The following is a 19,381-nucleotide window of genomic DNA, read 5'->3' as shown; positions in this document are numbered from 1 at the left end:
ATACAACAAGGGACACTCTGGTAGCAGAACCTTCTGTCACCTCTTCTGGGATCAAAAGTACATAGCATAGACTTTCAATCAAACCTCAAAGCTCCCAAATTATAAACAGATACAGCTGTAAAGATCTATTCAGCATTCTCAGTCTAGTAATTAATTTACTAAAATGTTTAGGTACCACGTACTGGTCTAAAATGTAGTTTGCACTATCATGTTTGTGAGTATTCCTGAAGCAGAAAAGGGGCAACTTCAGCAAGGTTACTGATCACAGAACTCTGTACTAAATAAAGATGATGTAGTTTCCAATTTTCTCCTTGTAGTTTGGATATTACAAAACCATTGAATATTACAGTATCACAAGAAGGTTCTCAAGAGTTAATTCCTATTCAGGAATGAAATCCTCTTTTTTCATACTTTAACGAATTTTCTCTGACTTTTAATTCCAAACACAGAAGGAGTAACTGAACAAAAATAACAACAGCTGCCCAACACTTCCTCATTCCCTCACCTCAATAACACAGTTACAAACAAAACCTCCACACATGATAAAGGTTATTACAAACTATTTCCATTTACAAAGCCAAACCATTCTCTACATCAGCTCTTGCACAATGCCAAGAATCTGCAGCTCTCAAGCACATGCCAACCACCTTCTGTGACACACAACCAACTCCAGCATTGACCCCTTCAGCCACCCCAGGCAAAGATGGCACACTTAGTACAGGGAGAGCTGGGTGTAGGAAAGGGGGATAAATCACAGCTTACACAGATGAGCCAAAGGAGCCCAAACTCCACAGCATTGTGCTGGCTGCAGAGATGATACAAACTACTGAAGTGCTCCTTTCAAAGACAGGGGTTCACAGAAGCTGGAAATGCAAGATGTGGTATACTGATGGAGGCTTGGGGACATAGGCCAGCTCATTTTAATGCAGTTGTATGCAGAGGGTTTTGCTTTTTCAAATCTGCTTTAACTACTCTTTAAGACTTGTGTGTGATCCTCTCCCAGTGTTCAAATATATTCATATTCCATGTCTGAATTGCCTTGTACAGCATGGTAGCAGAGACAGTGTGCTTAAGTGATCAAAGCACCTTTCAGAGCTGCACTACCAGCACTTACAAACAGACTTGTTTTACAAACATTTTGGTTTACAGTCTCAGTGAGATGACATGTTTTCCTCATCCACCCCATGCTGGATACAGAAGTGGCACGTGCTGACACTTACCCAGGAAGCCCTCTTCATCCACAATGATGGTGTAGTCCTCAGGGGTTTCTGTGAGGCTGAAGAACTTGCACCTGGCAAAGGCAAACAGCAGGAGAACATGATTAGCACCTGGACTGAGCAGAGCCTCATCTTCCACCTAAAATGGAAATCCTTTCCCATCCAAGCTGTGCTGAAGGAAAGAGTCACGGTCTGATGTTTATGGAGAGGCCTGAGGCATTAACAGACCTGGATTTTATTTCTGGGTAGCTCATACTGTGTGACCCATATTCCCTGCTGCCTGCCTATGCACAATGAAGCTGGTAAAACTCTTATTGTTTTTATTACTTAGTTCTTAGTTACTTTTCTTAATTACCATATCCCTTAAGGCTTCCCATCACATCCAGGACCTGCTGTGTTGCACTGACACAGAGCAAAAACCTTTGCTCACTGACTGCTCACTCCAGCACCCTCCAAAAGCATTTCCATGGTTCACACATGCACCTTTTTGCCCACTTAAGTTTCTTGCCTTATCAAGGTTGGACATCTATCCTCTAAACCAAGCCCCAGTATCTCTTCTTTGCTCCTTCAGAGGTTTTTGGCTTTTTCCCAATTTCCTGTGCTGGTCCTCTCCCCTTCCTGGGGTGCTCCTGGTGCAGAAGAGTGGTGGCAGCCATCAAGCCAACGGACACAAGGCTGAGCTGTCCCCCTGCCCAACCCCTGTGGCCTCTGTTCTGCTCCATCTTCTGACATTCACAGGCCATGTGCAGAGCAGCACCCCCAGCTCCTTCACCATTTAACACAATGTCACCTCTAACAGGAGACACAAATCCAATGTGACATGGGATTCTTCCACTGCAGACACACAAAAAAAGCTTCAGCCTTAAGGCTTAACACCACATATAGCTGAAAAGTTTTTTTTTTTCCCTGACACACCAACATATGTACATCAACATCTACTGAAAAAAACCCCCAGTTTCTATCTAGCTGGTTCCCAGCAATGGCAGGAAGGTCAGCATGACATTTTGCAAGCTCATGTTCACCTTCAGCAGAGCACCAGCACAGTCTGGCCAGCATCCTCAACACCCACAGGGCTCCCTGCCCCTCCAGGAGAATGCCAGAGCACATGGACTGACTGTGCTTGTTGCCTAAGACCAGGGAAAATTATTCCCTCTAAATTGGGTGCAGTAGGAAGAGCATGTGTCTCTAAGAACCACAGAGCAGGATTTCATAGTTACACTATAATACTCTCAAATTTATCTGAGACAACATACAGAAAATATTTTAAATACTAGGAAAAGTCCAGTATTTAAAAACAAAGAGAGAAGAAAGAGATTGTTCTCCAGGCCCCCAAATTTTACAGCATCTTCACAGTGTAATTTCTGCATGAAGCACAGTTCAGCAGGATTAAAGAACCAGGGACTGCCAAGGCTTCTCAGCACTGCTGAGCATCTGTGTCCAAAAGTCTTCAAGACTTCTGAAAGTCTGTAATCCCATATTGGTGGCTCAAGACATCAAAAAATTAAAGCATTCACTTCATAAAGAATCAGATAAAAACCTGGCTTCAGCATTCTTCTGACTGGCTGAAAAGAACAAACATAGCAGCTATCCCCTCCAAAAGCAACAGGAAGAAAAATGAGATGGATGCTGCCCTCCTCATCACCTCATCAGAAAACTGAGAGGAAACAACACACAGTTCAATTAGTGGGCTGCCATGTAACCAAACAGGATTTCATGTACATGGAAAGCATTAGACAACCTGCCTTTAGAGACCTGTCCTGTTTTCCTGGAAGCATCCATCACAACAATCAAGCAGAACACTCCTTCCTAGCACGGACATAGCATTATAAAATACAGACATGGCCCCACCACAACAGAAACCACAACTTAATTATTTTGTGTCATTGGTAATAGCTGCTGTGACAGCCACATTTACCAACTCAACTCTCTCCAGGAATAGTGCCAAAAGAAGCAGAAAATAGCAGCAGCTCAATTTTTTTACCATCACTTCTAAATTGCAGGAGGCTGCTACCAGTGCAAGGGATAATACAAGCTGGGCAAAAAGGACTTCTGGGATGCTGCTTCATGTGGGTACTAGCTGGCAGAAGTATTTGTTGCAGTGGGTGAATTCCCTAGAGAAGAAGTCACTGAAATAAAACTCTTTGTTTGACTGAGTCACATGCATACTGAGAAACTAGAGGTCCTAAAGGAGAAAACATTAATATTAAAAACCTAACCTTTCCTGATCTGCGATGGCATTTATGGAAGAATTTTTTACTAGAACAGCAATAAGTGTCTGTGTGCACACACTGACCTTAGGAGAAAAATGATTGTGACAGATGCCAGTTTCTGGCCACACATCTAAATATGCTGATATTTAAGGGATATATACACATGAAATCCCATAATTGCTGCCTCAGAACTCATGTCAAAACCTCATATCTTCATATACCACCTCAAAGCCCAACCCCCAACTCAGTGCAGTTCTGTAAAAGGTCAGGACCACAGAGCCATCTGAATTTAAAAGTGAAGTCTTTCACCAGCACAGAGAAGACCAGTGGTTCTTGTGGTATACATTCATTTAGTTCAAGCCAATCATACATTCTTTTCCCAGAGGAAATCTAGACATGAAAAATTGGAATTGCAAACCTTGTGTGATAGGAAAAAGGAACTCAATGTCATCTCTCTCTCCCACATTACACTACACATGCCTCTTCCATTGGAGTTATTTCAATAATTTCTATTTCCTCTTAAACCAGACTTCAATAAGCTGAATGCCAACAGCATCTTCCATTATCACACCAAATCTAAGAAAGGAAAAGAATTACCCTTTAATAATTTTGAGCCATCAGACAAACAGTATTTCTCTAAGTACATGTGGAAAGCCTAAATGTAGGAAGACAGTATTTTTAGTTTCCTAATAGCCAAGCCTTGGATGGATTATTTTGGATTTCTGCCTTCTCAGTGTTTAAGCACATTTCCACTGAAGCACTGTTGCTGACTTTGACTGCCTGACAACATATGCCTTTTTCTGGCAATGCCACAAATGTAGACCAATCTATTATTAGATTAGATCTTTGAAACTGCAAAGCTTACACTGTGTATGGAAGAAATCCTCAAGCTTGCACAGAGCAGGGAAGTGCCTATGGGATGCAGCAACAGCATCATTTCAGTTTGCAAACATTGCTCCAGTCTCCAGGGGAGAAGTGAGCAGGGAAGTGGAGTGCCTGGCTGTGCTTGCAGGTCCACACCAGAAGTGTCTCCTCCAGACATTTGGTCTCCCAGGTCTGCTGAGATCACTAGAGTGGTAATACTGGGATGAATGTGGCTTCTATTTGTTCTGGGTCACACACACAGCACAAGTTTCTAGGAATAATGGTGTGGGTCATCTGAAAGTTCAGTACAGACAATGGTCTTTAATGAGGACCACAAGTCCTACCTCCTTATTTATAAAGAAACTGCTTAATTAATTGTTATCTCAGCGGGGTCAAGAGTTACAAAACTGTTTGCCCTATGGAAAAGATTCATTGCAGCAGCATGTGGGCAGCTGGTCTCCCCACATGTAGGAAACCATGGCTAAATGCCATTCAAGGAAGTCAAATGCAAAGTCTGGAAGCAACACAGAAGTCTGCAAAGAAGCAGTTGAACGGAATAGAAATTTAGAAGCAGTAGCAGCAAGTTAATCTGTGTGAATATGAAAGACATAATTTGTTGGGATTTGTTCCAGGCTGTCTTCCCATTTGAGATGAGGAGGGATTTGTACGCTTCACTCTGTATGTTATCATGACAATATATATTCTTATCACAGATTAAGACACATGCTAATCGTCTAATTCTTGGTGATCCTTTTTGCAGTTTATGAATAATGACAAGAGGAAGATTCAATGCAACATCTTGTGAGACATATTTGGAAAACAGTGAAGGACACCTGTGCTGTTAATGACATAGAGGTTGTAGAGCACCACTGAAGGATGGGCAAGTCCTGCTGAGCACTCCCTGACTCTCCAGTTCTCCACTCATCCCATGGATGGGGTCCCACAGTCCCAGTGGGTGCAGTGCTGCTGTCAGAGCACTGGTGTGGTAGTGATCACTACCTGTTGCTCTTCACCCTCTGCAGTCCTACTGCAGAAAGGTCCTCTGAGAGACCAGGCAAGGTATTCAGCCCAATTTCCTCTGTCTCCACAGCAGCTCCCCCAAAAGCCCAACAATGCCCTTTTGGGTCCTTGAAATACCCTCTCCTGAGGCCATCTATGCCAAGGACACAGGGGCTCTCTGGGCCAGGCACAATGGGCTGGTTTTGCCATTCATTTCCAGTCAGGCTCACTTCAGCTTCCAGCAGAGTTGAGATCCTCCTGTCACTGCAGAAACAGAGTTGGATTCTGCCCCTACATATCTGGGTGGGATCAGGGTGCACTGTGCAGCAGTGTCAACTACAGCTGTATGTGCTTGTGGCTCTGATGTGCCACAGATCCACACAGTCCAGCAGATCTGATTGTCCCTGTCCTCCACCTGGCTGGAGGCAGGGCCCCTCTAGTTCTGGCCACAGTACTCCATGCTCACTTCTGTAAATGGGTACTAGAGGTCCCTTCAAGAGGATCAAAACCAACATCATCCCTCCTACTGCCTCTGAGGACTTCCCCACTGGAGACATTTCTGCAGCTCCTGCCAGGGCAGTGCAGAGCTGCAGGACACTATCACGGTGCTGTGCAGCTCCACAAAGCCAGGAGACTGCTAAGAAAATCATCTGCTGCTCTTTATGTCAAAATGAAATACCTGGAACCTCAGCACTAGGATAAAGTGAATTTAAGGCAAGCTTAGACAGAAGGTGAACCATAGCACAAGAGAAAATGCAGACACACATATCATCTGCAGCAGGCCATGAGTGTCTTCAGGAACCAGAGCAGCACAGCATTGCCAGCATCAAGGGACAGCAAAAGCCTTAAACATGGACCAGCCATGGCCATCCTAAGATTGCTGAGGTGCTGTCTATGCTACACTGACCTACTATTTCCTTCAGAAGAAACTCAAGTGGAATTGGGCTGTGGAGCTGAAATTTGGTCACTCATACAGCAGGCAGGGGATGAAGCTGGGGGCTCCAGAGCTGGAGTTTAGTCTGCAAACCACAGGATTGCCAGAAGTAACAGCAAACACCCCTCATATGCAATGAGCTGGGGTAGGAACCAACTTCCAGCTTTAATGGGGATGCCAAGAAATGCAGACTCTGGGCAATTTACTGAGGTGGGAGCAGCTTGGACACTTGTGGGACCCATAATAACTGTTAACATGCAGGAAAGACAAAGACACATCCTCTTAGCCTGGCACACCTTGGGGGAGAACAGAAAACTGCTCGCAAGGCCTCTCAGCACATTCTCCTCTGAGAACATAAACCCTGTTATTTAAAAGCTTTTCCATCCTTCTCCTCCTCCAGAAAAAAATTATTAGGAACAAATAAATATGAGAGGGGATGAAGACACTTGAAGCATGAAGAGTGTCACAGCCCTCAGACCCAAGAGACAGGAGAGCTGCCTGTAACAGAAATATCCAAAAGATAAAGTTACCTTAGATAACATGTTCCTCCAGTCATTACAGGCAGCTATGTGAGGACAGGCTACCATTGCTAAGCCAGATCCCTGCAACTGCTTCTGCTCCCAGCCTCTGTCCCTGCTGGGATGGGAGCTCCCAGTGCTGAGGCAGGCAGCAGCACAGCCCCTGGGTTCCAGGATCCAGTGCCCGTGGCTGCAGGAACACTGCCCTGGGCAAGCAGGGGAGTTATGGCCATTGCTCTGACCCAAGCCTGCAGGGCAGGCAGGAAAGCTCTCTCTCTTTCAGGTAAATCCAGAAATTACATCAGGAATTATTTCAGTCTGCTAATATAGAGTGCAAGGTCTTTGGATTTACAAATTGGACAATGAAGCAAGACTCCTATCCACTTAAAAAAACCAACAGACTGCCAATAAAAAACACCTCCCTCCAAAATTGCCAGAGTTACATTGTGAGCTCCAGAAACTCAGATCAAATGCCTTGCTCCATTCTGGTCCTCCTGGCCAACCTATGACTCAGCTTCCATTTCTGATACAGATCTAAACCATCCCTGTGGAGAAGCACAGGGATATAAAATCAAAACAAACCTCATCATATTCACATTTATTGTGCTAATGGGAATTAAATGAGCATCTCAGGCACTTTGCTCATCTTTTATTGCTGTTGTTGCTCCAGCATTTTTTAAAGCAACACATCAGAAACAGCAGGGCCTCAGTTGGTGCAACATCACCCCAGGACAAGCAGCAGAACAATAGCAAAAACCCCTAAATCCTTAAATTTCATCAAGAATTATAAAAATAATTTTTATGAAACGACATTTGATGCATTGTACAGTGCTGCCTGTACAGAGCATAACTAAAAGTGTACATCACTTCTTAAATTCCTTTAATCTGTTCCCCTTGGTTTGATGCCCACCCCCCCAGCATCTTTAACAATATTGTTTACAGATTCATCATTGTTAATGACAGGAAAGCAATTTTTCAAATCTCCACAGAGAGTCAATGAGTGTTTACATCAAATGGCAAGAGCTCCTTGCTTTGGGAGAGAACGCTGTCAGCAAATCTCTGAAGTAAATGAAAAAGAGGTTCAGTTTGTGTGCAAAGGTAAAGAGTATTCATTTATTATCTAACAATTAACTAATTGATCCAGACACACCTTTTCCTCTTCTCTCTTTGCTATCCCTGTGTGCAGGCATTCTCAGGGGCCCCTCTATTGTGAGTCAACTTAGTCACAGATGAGATGCAAAAGTAATTTTTTCCATTTGAACAAGCCTATAATTTATTTAAGCAGAAGGTAACTGTGCTTTAAAAACTTTGTCTGTACAGCAGTAACACTATCTATCCCCTGATCACTGTCAGAGTTGAAACAATTTTCAGCACAAGAGAGAGGTGGAGTACAACACTGCATTTTCCTTAACCACAACATTCTCTTCTGCGACCCAAAATCTGAACTGAGAAACATGTTACAGATGTGGGTGTGGGTCCTAAGGTTTACAGCTGAAAATAAAGTATAATGTTATGTACAACAAAGGCTTGTGGACACATGATACTACCTGGATCCTGAAGGATTATCCTATCAGAACAATGCACACACTGAGAAAAAGACTAACTCCCATTTCCTTTTCCCTTCCAAATCAGGCATTATACTATCACTCCTTTAATGCTCTCTGCTGCAATTATTGACTTTAAAATCCTTCCAACAATTGAGTTTTCATCAAATGTAATGCTGCTGTACATCCAAACTCATATATTTGGGGTTCATAGCAGCTATTATTGTGATCAGCCAAAAACCAGTGATTATTTTGTGGACAGCAATGAAAAACACAGACTGCAGAGCATATGCTTTTTATTTCAAAGATGGGAGCAACCCATGCTCAATGCACTGGGGGTAAGAGGTTCTTACAATATTACTCCAAGAAGGATGAAGAAACAGAAAATCTGTTGTGGACTTGTTTTACTACAGGAACCATAAACACCATTTTCCCAGCATGGGACATAACAGTTCTCCCACAAACTGCTAAAATATATTTCCAATACTCAGTGTAGAAAGTTAGATGTTCAAGAAATGTTTGCAGCTTCAATGCAGGCAGTAATTGAGAACATGTGTGCTGGGGGAATTAAAGAGGGAGGAGGAGATTCAGCAAGCCATCCTCCATGGGAATGGAGAGGCAGGAGAAACACATTTCAGGCCTCATCATTTTCAAAGAACTTCCACTTGCAAGCAGGTCCAACACCCCACATCAATCTGAGGATGAATGCTGTGAGGCTGCATGTCAACCCCAAATTTAAGGCACATTAAAAATTTAGGAGCCTGAATAAAAAATTAAAAAACAGAGTTTCACCAACTTTCCTTCAAGTTCAGAGAGAAGTTTCAGCTTTTTGTATGACTAAGGACACCTTTATAGCAAAAGCAACCTCTGACTATTCTCATTCTCCTAGGCTCTGCTTTTGAGTCCTGTTCAAGATGGAAACTACCCAGCCCAGTGATGTTTAGTATTTCTGTATATTCTAGCTCATATTATGTACAAAACAGTGTTGTAAATGTGCCTGTACCCAGCTTTCCATAAACCTGCAGTTAACCAAACCTGAGTTTGCTCCCAGAGGCACCAAAAGGAAGCTTCATTTGCTTCCTTTGTTAATGAAGTAAAAGAAAGCTCCTCTTTTTTTAAATTCTTTTTTTCTGGAAAAAGATCCCTAAAAACATAAGCAAAATGGAAAATGCATTTCAAGAATTTTGAAGTTTTTAAAGTCAGTCAATATTGACTATCCACAAAGTTTTAGCCTTGAAAATGTCAGGTTTTTTAACAATGCTCTTCTAAGTCACTCTTTATAAACTGGTCTCTTCACACTGCAAAGGAAAAGCTCATAGTAAAGGCAGAAGCATAAAACTTCTTCCCAGGCCTATCAGCCCCAAGGAAAACATAAGATTATTCAGCAAATCAGCATTACATGGCTCAGATGGAATTCTGCAGTTTTGGAATATTGTTCCTAAAATCCAGATGCCAAATCAACACCCAAAACAAAAGCCAGAGCTCCTGCAGAAGTATGTATATCATAAATGATAATGCAGAGTGGGTCACTGTTTGGGTCAAAATCAGTGTCGGGGCCAGCACCATCCCACAGATGTTCCTTGTTGCTTCCCCACTCTGAAAAACACTCCACAGGACTGAGCTTTGCTGGGTCTGGCTCAGACCCCTGCAGAACCCCCAGAGTGAGAGAAGTCACATGAACTCAAAAGCAGCTCCAATCAGGGCCTCATATCAATGCTCCAGAAGTCTCCAGAAATTAAGGGAGTTACCCATTCCCAGGCCATGTTCTGACATTTGGGATATGTTTGTTGGCTGATTTAAGTGGCTGCAGTGCCTTCATATTTGGCTTTTGATCCTTGCAGAGTTTCAGCACAAGAACTCTCATGCTCTCTGTGCAGCACCCACCACAATGAAGAAGGGTAGATGTTTCTAGAGAGCAAATCACACAGCAGTGTGCTTTAGGAACATGCTTTGTAAGGCTGTTCAGTTTGCTTGGTGATGAGAAAACAGCTGTTTTTTCAACCAAGATGTGGGGTTTAGGAGTTTTCCTTTTGTTTCTTTCTCTTAGGGAATTTTCTCCCATTTTGTTGCTAAGAGACAATAATGACTGGGTACTTTGGAGAGACAAAATAAATTGCCAAGCTCAGGGGAGGAGGGCACCTGGCTACACTCTTACCTGAGGGTTACTTTCTTTCAGAGATACTGGGAGAACCGGGCTGGGAAAGAAGGGGTTGGGGCAGCTGCTGGCTCTGTTTCTCTCAGCATCCATATGGGAGACAGGCTGGGCTGGCTGTGGGGAGTTCCCCACAACTGTGGGGTTCTGTCTGCTTTCTTCTACCATGAGTGCAGCTCTGCTCATAAGAGTGGCCATTGTACCTTATCAAGGCCCTGCCTCACTAAAAAGGGACTGTCACTGTCTGTGGGGTGCTTCAGGGGAAACCTGAGGGGGGGCCTCAGGGGTTCCCTGAGCCTGTTCAGGAGCCAGGCTGCTGCTGCCCAGTCCCTGCCGTTTTTTCTGCCACTGCTCTGGGTTTTTGCTACACTCCTGGCCTGTGGGGACAGCAGGCAGTGCCAGCTCCAGCTGCCGAGCTCCTGCCGCAGCCCAGCTCCGCCATCCAGCCCGGCCGCCATCACCGTGCGGTGCCCGGGCCCGCCCCACAGCGCCCCCTGCCGGCCCGGGGGAGTCCCCGCCCCGCCCTGCCCGCCCGGAGCCAGCAGCGCCCCTGGCGGCCGTGCCCGGAACTGCACCCAGGGGAAGCACTTAAAGAGCAGTAAAGAGACTTTATTGGGTTTTCTGCTTTTTGGTTTTGGTTAGCTTTTTTTTTTTTAATTTATTTTCTTTTTTGTTGTTGTTTTTGTTTTGTTTGTTTGTTGTTGCTGCCATTGTTGTTGTTTGCCTTGTTGTATGCATACACACTAGTAAAGAACTGTTACTCCTTTTTCTGTATCTCTGCCTGAAAGCTCCTTAATTTCAAAGTTATAATAATTTGGAGGGAGTCACAGTCTCCATTCCAAGGGAAGTTCCTGCCTTCCTTAGCAAACACCTGTCTTTTAAAACCAAGACACAATATTAATTGTGCTGGGGAAGGGGGTGGGGGGCATGGCAGAACTGTACCAGGAAAAACAGCGAGCATTTCAGTAACAGTTTATGGTTCCAACTATCAGAAATCAGTACTGTCATCTTAGTCAAACTAAAAAAGCACCTGAATGGCAGTGGTCCGCTTACATTGTGAAGAGGCATTTCAAGTCTATGGGAACCAATCCAACGCATTTATAACGCTCTGACAAACTTTCCACAAGCAGAAGTAGCATGAAACTAAGACAGCTTGAAGTGAGACCCTGAGGGAACAGACAACATCTACTTCCACTCATCTTTGACTGGATAGGTATCTTGGAAGTTAAAGGAAATGCCATGCCCCTGGCAAATTTTAGTATTTTAACTAGCAGATCTTCCCTTGCCTTATACTCTTTCCTTTAAAGCATAAATGAATCAAGTGCAGCTCCATTTAAAATACCACTTCACATGAAATTCTAATCCCCACTTAATTTTATGTCTTACTGCATTGCCTGCATTACCACAGAAAAGGGGAGAATGAGAAAAGGGAAGAGACACTTCAGTAACCAACAGAGTCCCTAAACACCTTCTCTGGAAACAGCCAAAGATTGCAAAATGACCAGGCCTTGTGAAGGCCCAGCAGGCTGCAATCATGTACTTTTGTCCTGTCCTCACCAAGTGCTGTGCAGGATAAGTATCAAAATAGATTGAGAAAATTAAAGCAACAAAATAACAGCTGTCAAAGATTTACAGAAAATGAAAATTGTGAGATCAACAGCAAAATAACAAAACTACATGATCTTCCTTTTGTAAAGGTTTGGGGAAGAACAAATATTCTCAGAACAATATGAGGCAAAAGACACCTCCAAAGTATGAGAACTTAGTGAGTAATGATCTTGGATCTTCCTCTGTGTGCAGCTGTGTTGAGGCCCACAAAAAACAAATAAGGGTAATGCTGGGTAATGCCAACACCATTTCCATGGCTGGAAATGCTCTGACTTCCTTTTTCCTTCCAACCTGAAAAGGGGGCAAGTGGACACAACAGAAAATATGCTGTCAGATGTTGCTTTAATTTTCATCAATAAAGATGTGAAACTATCAGATGACACAAAAAAGAGAAGATAAGATACTTCCAGACATGTCTAGCACTGTGACACCTGCATGCCCATGCCACACTGCCTGGGCTGAAAAGCTCTGAAGGGGTTCAGAGCTGTTCTCCTGCTGTGGAAAAATGCAACCAGCTCAGGCATCCAAGAGCTCAAGCATTCAACATCAACAGTTCAGAAAGAAAACAAGTCAAAACTTCAGGAAGCTGAGTCTGTAAAAGGTTCTTCTGTCACCTCGGTTCTGTACTTTTAAACTGAATTACTTTAGCAATATAGGATTCCAGGATAAAAGACCTGTGTAATGAAGTAAAAGGAAGCTCCTCTTGTGCCAATTCTTTTTTTCTGCATAAGGATCCTTATATACATAAGCAAAGTGGAAAATAAGAATCTATAGATCTAAGGAAAAACACTGCCCTGTGAACTGAGGGACATGGTTGAAGTATGTCAACAATCTGTTTCCACTGAAGTCAGGATTTCAAACATTCTTTAGAGCTTCAGACCAGGGCTCTCATTCCTTGCCTGTAGGAGCCCTTTCTGTCATTGTTATTTCAAAACCCATCAAAGCATGATCATAGGAAAAAAGCTTATTTATTGATTCATCTGGGTGAATACCCTAAATTTTGTTTAATGCTTCATAAAGACTCCAGTGAAAAGTTTGTTTTACTGACAAACTACAATCCAAATAAATGACAAAACTTCAGATGAGATGCAGCCCTGGACTTTGGGTAGTGTAAGGCACAATGTAAAGTGCAAACTCATAGCCTGACTCACCTAGTACAGTTCTCCCATCTCCACGGCCAGCAAATACCAGTGATTAGCAGCACAGGATGAGAGAATGGTTTGGCTTGGAAAAGACCTTCAAATCTCTCCTCTTTTAGTTTAAAACTAGTTCCTCTTGTCCTATCCCTACCTGCCCATGGAAAAAAATACCTCTTTTTTTATAAAGGGCATTCCACTTTAGGCACTGGAAGGGGCTCTGAGGTGTCCCTGGAGCCTTCTCCTCTCCAGGTGAGCACCCCCAGCTCTGCCAGCCTGGCTCCAGCCCTTGGAGCATCTCCGTGGCCTCCTCTGGACCCTCTCTAATAACTCCCATGCCCAGACCTGGACACAGCACTCCAGGTACACCCATGAGAGGGGGAGAATCCTTGACCTGTTGTCCACTTTCTTGATTCAGCCTAGGACATGGTTGGCTTTCTGGGCTGCATCTGCACATTGTTGGCTCATGCCCAGCTTTTCATCCACCCCAAGTCCTTCTCCACAGGGCTTCTCTCAGTGAGTTCTCCCTCTCTTACTTACAGGAAGTTCTGTCTTAAAAATATATTTAGGTCACAGAAAACACTTAATACCCTAGAAAAACATAGAAAACTAAGCAAAATGTTGAATTAAGACAGTAACAGATGGAATAAGAACTAAAGAACACAAATTCTTTAGGTAGGCTGTGAAAAGACTCTTAGGCACAATTCCACCTGGCTTCTATTTGCTGCTTTTCACAAGACCTCAAAGCACTTTCTAAAAAAAGTCAGTATCAATATCGGGTTTTATTGCATCTCATCTTTACAAAAGAGCACAAAAGTAGATATTCACTGTGGCCTCACACAGCCCAGACAGGTCTTAACATTTACTGCTCTTCTGATAAGTTCTCTGGGGGAATAAACAGTTTAAGAATATTTCTAAACTATGCTGAGGATACAGGGAGCACAGCTTTCAGCAATGTATGAGACTTCACTTTCAAGCAAATATTTGGCTTTTTTCACAGTGCAAAACAACAGAAACAAACACACAGGTATTGCCTGCACACTCATTGCAGGGAGAGAAAAGCACAGGGCCACAGGACAGCAGGACCACAGGACCCTGCCAGCTCCATCCACAGAACAATCCAGCAACAGCAAAAAAGCTGGCAAAGGAAATAATGACCTGAACAATAAGATGCAGTCCTGTAGAGAGGATGAATATGAATAAGACTTACAGCATAACTAGGGATCTACATCTAATTTAGTCTGACATGGTGCAGAGGTCTCCAGCAGGATCTCACTTCCAGTAAGCAGAGTCTCCAGCAGCAGTTCCAGGAGGTTTCTGCAAACAACTGCTGCCTGAGCTGTTTGTATTTGAGAGAGCAATTGGAGGATTTGTACAAAAACTGTCTGAAACCAGGACTTGGAACAGAGAGTGCAGGACAGCCTGGGAAAGAGAGGATCTCTTCTTTCAATATAGACAGCTTCTGTTTTGCTGAGTGCAAGGCTTTATTGTCAAGCTTATGCTTGGAGATACAGTCTGCAGGCTTTGTTCTGGCAGAAATAATTTGCTAAGTCACCATTTTAATTTCCTGCTTGCATATATCAGTAAATAAACAACATGGAGGGTTTTGAAAAAGAAGCGAGGGGGTGAAAGCTGCTCAAAGAACAAAAAACAATCATAAATGAGTCTCTGATCTTCAAAGCTCTTAGATCAAGAGGGGGAGCAACAGACAAGGTATTAGGAAATCCAGTGGTTATTGCACAAGGTCTCCTTCACTCAGTGCCAAGATTCAAATCTCACTGGAAGGTTAGGAGCTAAAAAGCCTCCTCCACTGGGCTATGACAGTGTGCCCAGCTGCCAAGCTGAGTTTCCTTTGCTATTCCAGTGCATTATCACAGACAAAACCTCAGATTCCAGTATTGTCCATCTTAGTCCAAATCTTAAGCGTCTGCAATTATTCTTGATGCAGAATATCTCAATACACAATCCTAGTCTGTTTGGCCCCACTCTGATGCACCTTTTCCCACTCCTCAAGCTCTGCTGTGTCACAGACATCTTTTATGAAAAATCCTTTCCTTAGGATTTTTTCTCCTGAGAAGCTGGGAGGCCTCATGAACAAAATGTAAACAATGATTATCTGCTGCTGTGGAATGCAACAGGTGCATCTGGGATTGGTCTCATGTGGTTGTTTCTAATTAATGGCCAGTCACAGCCAGCTGGCTCGGACAGAGAGTTTGAGACAGAGCCTTTGTTATCATTCTTTCCTATTCTATTCTTAGCTAGCCTTATGAGGAAATCCTTTCTTCTATTCTTTTAATATAGTTTTAATATAATATATATCATAAAATAATAAATCAAGCCTTCTGAAACATGGAGTCAGATCCTCATCTCTTCCCTCATCCAAAAACCCCTGTGACCACTGTCACACTGCTGAGCAGCCCTTCCTTCCTCAGCACATTCCCTGTGGGGCTGGGAAGCTGCACAGATGATGGAGGCTGCTAAGGAAGGTGAGCCAACACACAGCTCAGATACAACGTCCTTGGGGCATGCACTATGTGTAAACCTCAGCAGGATCCTGTTCCATAATTAAACACATCTGATCTTGTGACACCAAGAGAGATATCAAATTGGAACATAACAATACAATGATTAAAATTCAGGTGTAGTACAAGTCACAGTAGTATGGCAGTGATTAATGTCACACCAGGGGTGTTTTGGAGGCATGAAATAACTTATTTTCACATATGAAGTAACGCATTTTCACATACTCACTATTAAAATTTTAAGCAGTAACATAAAAACATAATTAAGTGCTTCTGTGTTAAACCACATCCTATTTTTCCCTCTAAGTTGTTTCTAAAACCACTTACACAGAGCTTCATAAAGGCCTGCTAAAGACATCAACCAAGCTTCCTAATGCAGAATGACTGATTTCTCTGGCCATCAAGAACACATTTGTACCTCAAAGAACTGAATAAATTCAAGAGAGGGAAGTTACCATTCCTTTGTTTGCCAGTAAATTCTTTGCCTTTTTGCTCCACTGCTAGAAGAAGCAGTACCATGAATTACAGAATGATCCTCTGACGTACAAAGCAGTCAAATCCTATCACATCAAATTGCCCAAAGAGCATTTTGCACCATAAGCTGAAATTTCACCCATGGATTTAGGTGCTGTTTCCTATGAGTGTGGAATCAAGAGTCTGGTCCATGATGGAGCAGAGACAGGGGTGACAGGAATGTCTGTGCACTGCTGGCTCCTGCTGATCTGGCACAATGACGGGAATGTTTTGGGAATGTGAATTTTTAATTTCTGTCTTCCCTATAACGATATTCCCCATGTTAACCTCAACAGAGGGTTCAGATGCCCAGGAGGCATTTGGAGAAGCTGTCAGTGTGCTCTAGCAGCTGAGCATGATCCAGGGTCACACCCCAAGGTGTTCCTTCCTTCTGATGCGCTCGAGCATCTCAATGTCCTTCCCAAGCTGAGGGGCCAGAGCTGGACACAGCACTCAGGTGTGCCCTCAGCAGTGCCCAGTGCAGGGGCAGAATGAGCTCCCTGCTCCTGCTGGCCACACCATTCCTGATCCAGGCCAGGAGCAATTGGTCTTCTTGGCCACCAGGGCACTCTGCTGGCTCACGTTCAGTCACTGTTGAGCAGCACCCCCAGGTCCCTTTCTGCCTGGGCACTGTCCAGCCACACCATCCCCAGCCTGGAGCATTGCAGGGGTTATTGTAGCCAAAATGCAGGACTGGCACTTGGATTTGTTAAACTTTGTGTTGTTGGACTAAGCCCATCCGTCCAGCCTGTCAAGAATGCACCACTGAGGAAACCTCAGAGCTCACACCATGCTAGACTCCAGAGAATCTCACTACAGGAGAAAGCAAGAGCAAAACCACCTTTACTGGTTTGGCTGTTCATTTTCAACAGACAAGTACAGCCTGGATAGGCCTTGTGAGCCAGAATCCTGCCTGGTTTAGAAATCCCACACAAAGCTGTGGTGTTTCTTTATATTAATTGTCTGAAGATGCTGTTAAACCCAACAGTGAGTGTCACCAGCCAAGGGAAGAGCACATGGAGTACTGGTGGAAGAGAGCTGTGCCAGAGCATGAGCTGGGGACCACCCCAGAAGAGAATCAGACCTGACCCAAACACAGCAGCCCATATATCAGGAGCCCAGATGTCCATGTGAGAAAGAGACTGCCACGACTGAGGGGCACCTCTGGCAAAGGACATGGCTCAGCCAACCCTCCTGCCCTGCCAGGTCACAGCAGGCCTTGCCTTGCTCTCATTCATTCTGGAAAACCTTCCTCTGCTGAGAACCAGGGGCACAAATGCCAGCTCTATGATTTTGGAGGAAAGAAAGCAAACCTGAGTACGAGTTTTTGGAGGCTGAGGACTACCAAACTTTCATTAAAGCAGCCCTAAAGTTTTCAGTTACTTCAACATCTGCCTGTATAAATAGAACAGTTTTCTCAAAGTCAACAGTGGTCTCTTTTTATCTTCACTATCCTTTGATGTCTTTGCCCAGAGGGCTGGAAATGCTCCTTAGCAGCATCACAACAAAAGCGTAGCAGGATCTTCTGCATCAATAGCTGATGACTCAGGAATCTGATATAATTCAGCCTTCACTTTTGGCTGTTTCTGCTAACCTGGATTTTCACCACACTGCAAAACCTGTACAGAGTGCTCAGTATCTTCTCCTAGGAAATGGCTATCTGCTAGCCCTGACACAGCTGAACTAATTTCAGGTTTCAGCACTGTGTATTAGCTGTAAGGCACCAAGCAAACAAGGCTTGAAGAGAACCTCCTAGAAATCAGACTGGGGGATGGTACATATTAGTCATTGATGGAAGGAGAAAATCAACTTAGAGCTGCTGCTTCTGCCTCACTCATGGCAGGACTTCTCCACTATTGCTTACCACCCAACTTCCACAGTAAAATTCAGGAGCCCAACTTTCAAAGGTAGGCAGGGCTGATTACTGTGAGGTTTCCAAAGGACCCCCTGCTTCAAGAGAAGTGGAAAAGGAGTCAGGCACTTCAGTACCTCTCAGATCCCTATGGGTAACCAAAATGAACTGAGCTCCTTCACACATGGGTGCCAAGTCTCTGTAAGCACAGGGAACTTCTGCTTTCCATCCAAGGTGCCACTGTACATGGGATCTCTTCCTCAGTAAGGTGAGAAGGGACTTCACTGGAGCTGTTATAATTTTTAGACCCAATGAATCACTGAGCAGAGGCAGTAGGTGAGGAAAACATCTAACCAATCCTTGCTTTCATGAAAGTTAAATACACTTGATAAATTCTGAGTAAAGCACAGATCATTCCTGTTGAGTTAATCTCATTAAGGCACAGCTCCAGCTCTTTTCTAAGCTGGTAGGAGGCAGAAGACACAACAAGTGAGATCAAAATGAGCTCATGGTGCCAAATGCTTTCATGTTACACATGGAACAATGTCATCCTGCACTAATTTGTGCTATGGTTTCTTATTCATTCCTCTGCACTGACTTCTGATATATTCAAGATGGACTAAATGGTCATGCTAAATATAAGTTATGAAGCTAACAGTTTTGTTTTTAAGTTTATTTAAAGACATGACTGAATCTAGTACTGTTAGTTTTCCCTCAGCACTCATGTTCATCGTGAGCAATTCCACTCCAGAGTAGGTAACAACAGGTAAGGAAAATTTCACTCATCTTTCTAAGAAAAGAATTTACTTCTGTCTTAGATAAACACTATTTACAACTTTCTATGTAAATTCACATCTGCACCACTACAGAGACCAGTCAAACTAATGCAAGATCTAGAATTTTCCTGCTTTTACTAGTTTTTCAGCCTTTGTATCCAACCAGCCATTTAGTAAAACCCAGAATCCCAAGGAAGGGCACTCTGCACCACGTATGGGCAATATTGTGAACTCAAGCCTTTTGGAATTACATGTACAACTGATCATGAGGAACCAGCCAAATCAGTCTCACTGGTTTATCCTGCTACTTTGCTGGCTTTGTAGAGGACACAACTCACAGCTTACAGCATACAAAGACTTTTTTCTAAGGTATTTGTATAGAAAAAACACAAACAATAAAAAGAAACACCAGGGACAAGGAACCTTGAAGAAGAGAAAAGGTTTTTGCTTAGTAAGGGACATGTTTCACCCTTTGGATAACACAGGGGCTGTGTGATCTGCTTTGTCAACAGAGGCCAGCATTCTCTTTTACTGCC

General features: G+C 43.5%; 1 protein-coding gene across 1 annotated transcript in view; it reads right to left on the bottom strand.

Annotated features, from left to right (window-relative positions):
* CASTOR2 (cytosolic arginine sensor for mTORC1 subunit 2) overlaps nt 1-19,381 on the bottom strand; it is a 127,130-nt gene that overhangs the window by 63,332 nt on the left and 44,417 nt on the right. The window contains exon 2 of the mRNA XM_058037780.1: nt 1,221-1,291. Coding sequence (XP_057893763.1) covers nt 1,221-1,291 — 71 coding nt within the window. The remainder of the gene's footprint in view (nt 1-1,220; nt 1,292-19,381) is intronic.

This window comes from Melospiza georgiana, chromosome 19, assembly GCF_028018845.1.
Source record: "Melospiza georgiana isolate bMelGeo1 chromosome 19, bMelGeo1.pri, whole genome shotgun sequence".
Lineage (NCBI taxonomy): Eukaryota > Metazoa > Chordata > Aves > Passeriformes > Passerellidae > Melospiza > Melospiza georgiana.
The sequence above is the reverse complement of the archived record's forward strand: the minus strand, read 5'-3'. Positions and strand labels throughout refer to the sequence as shown.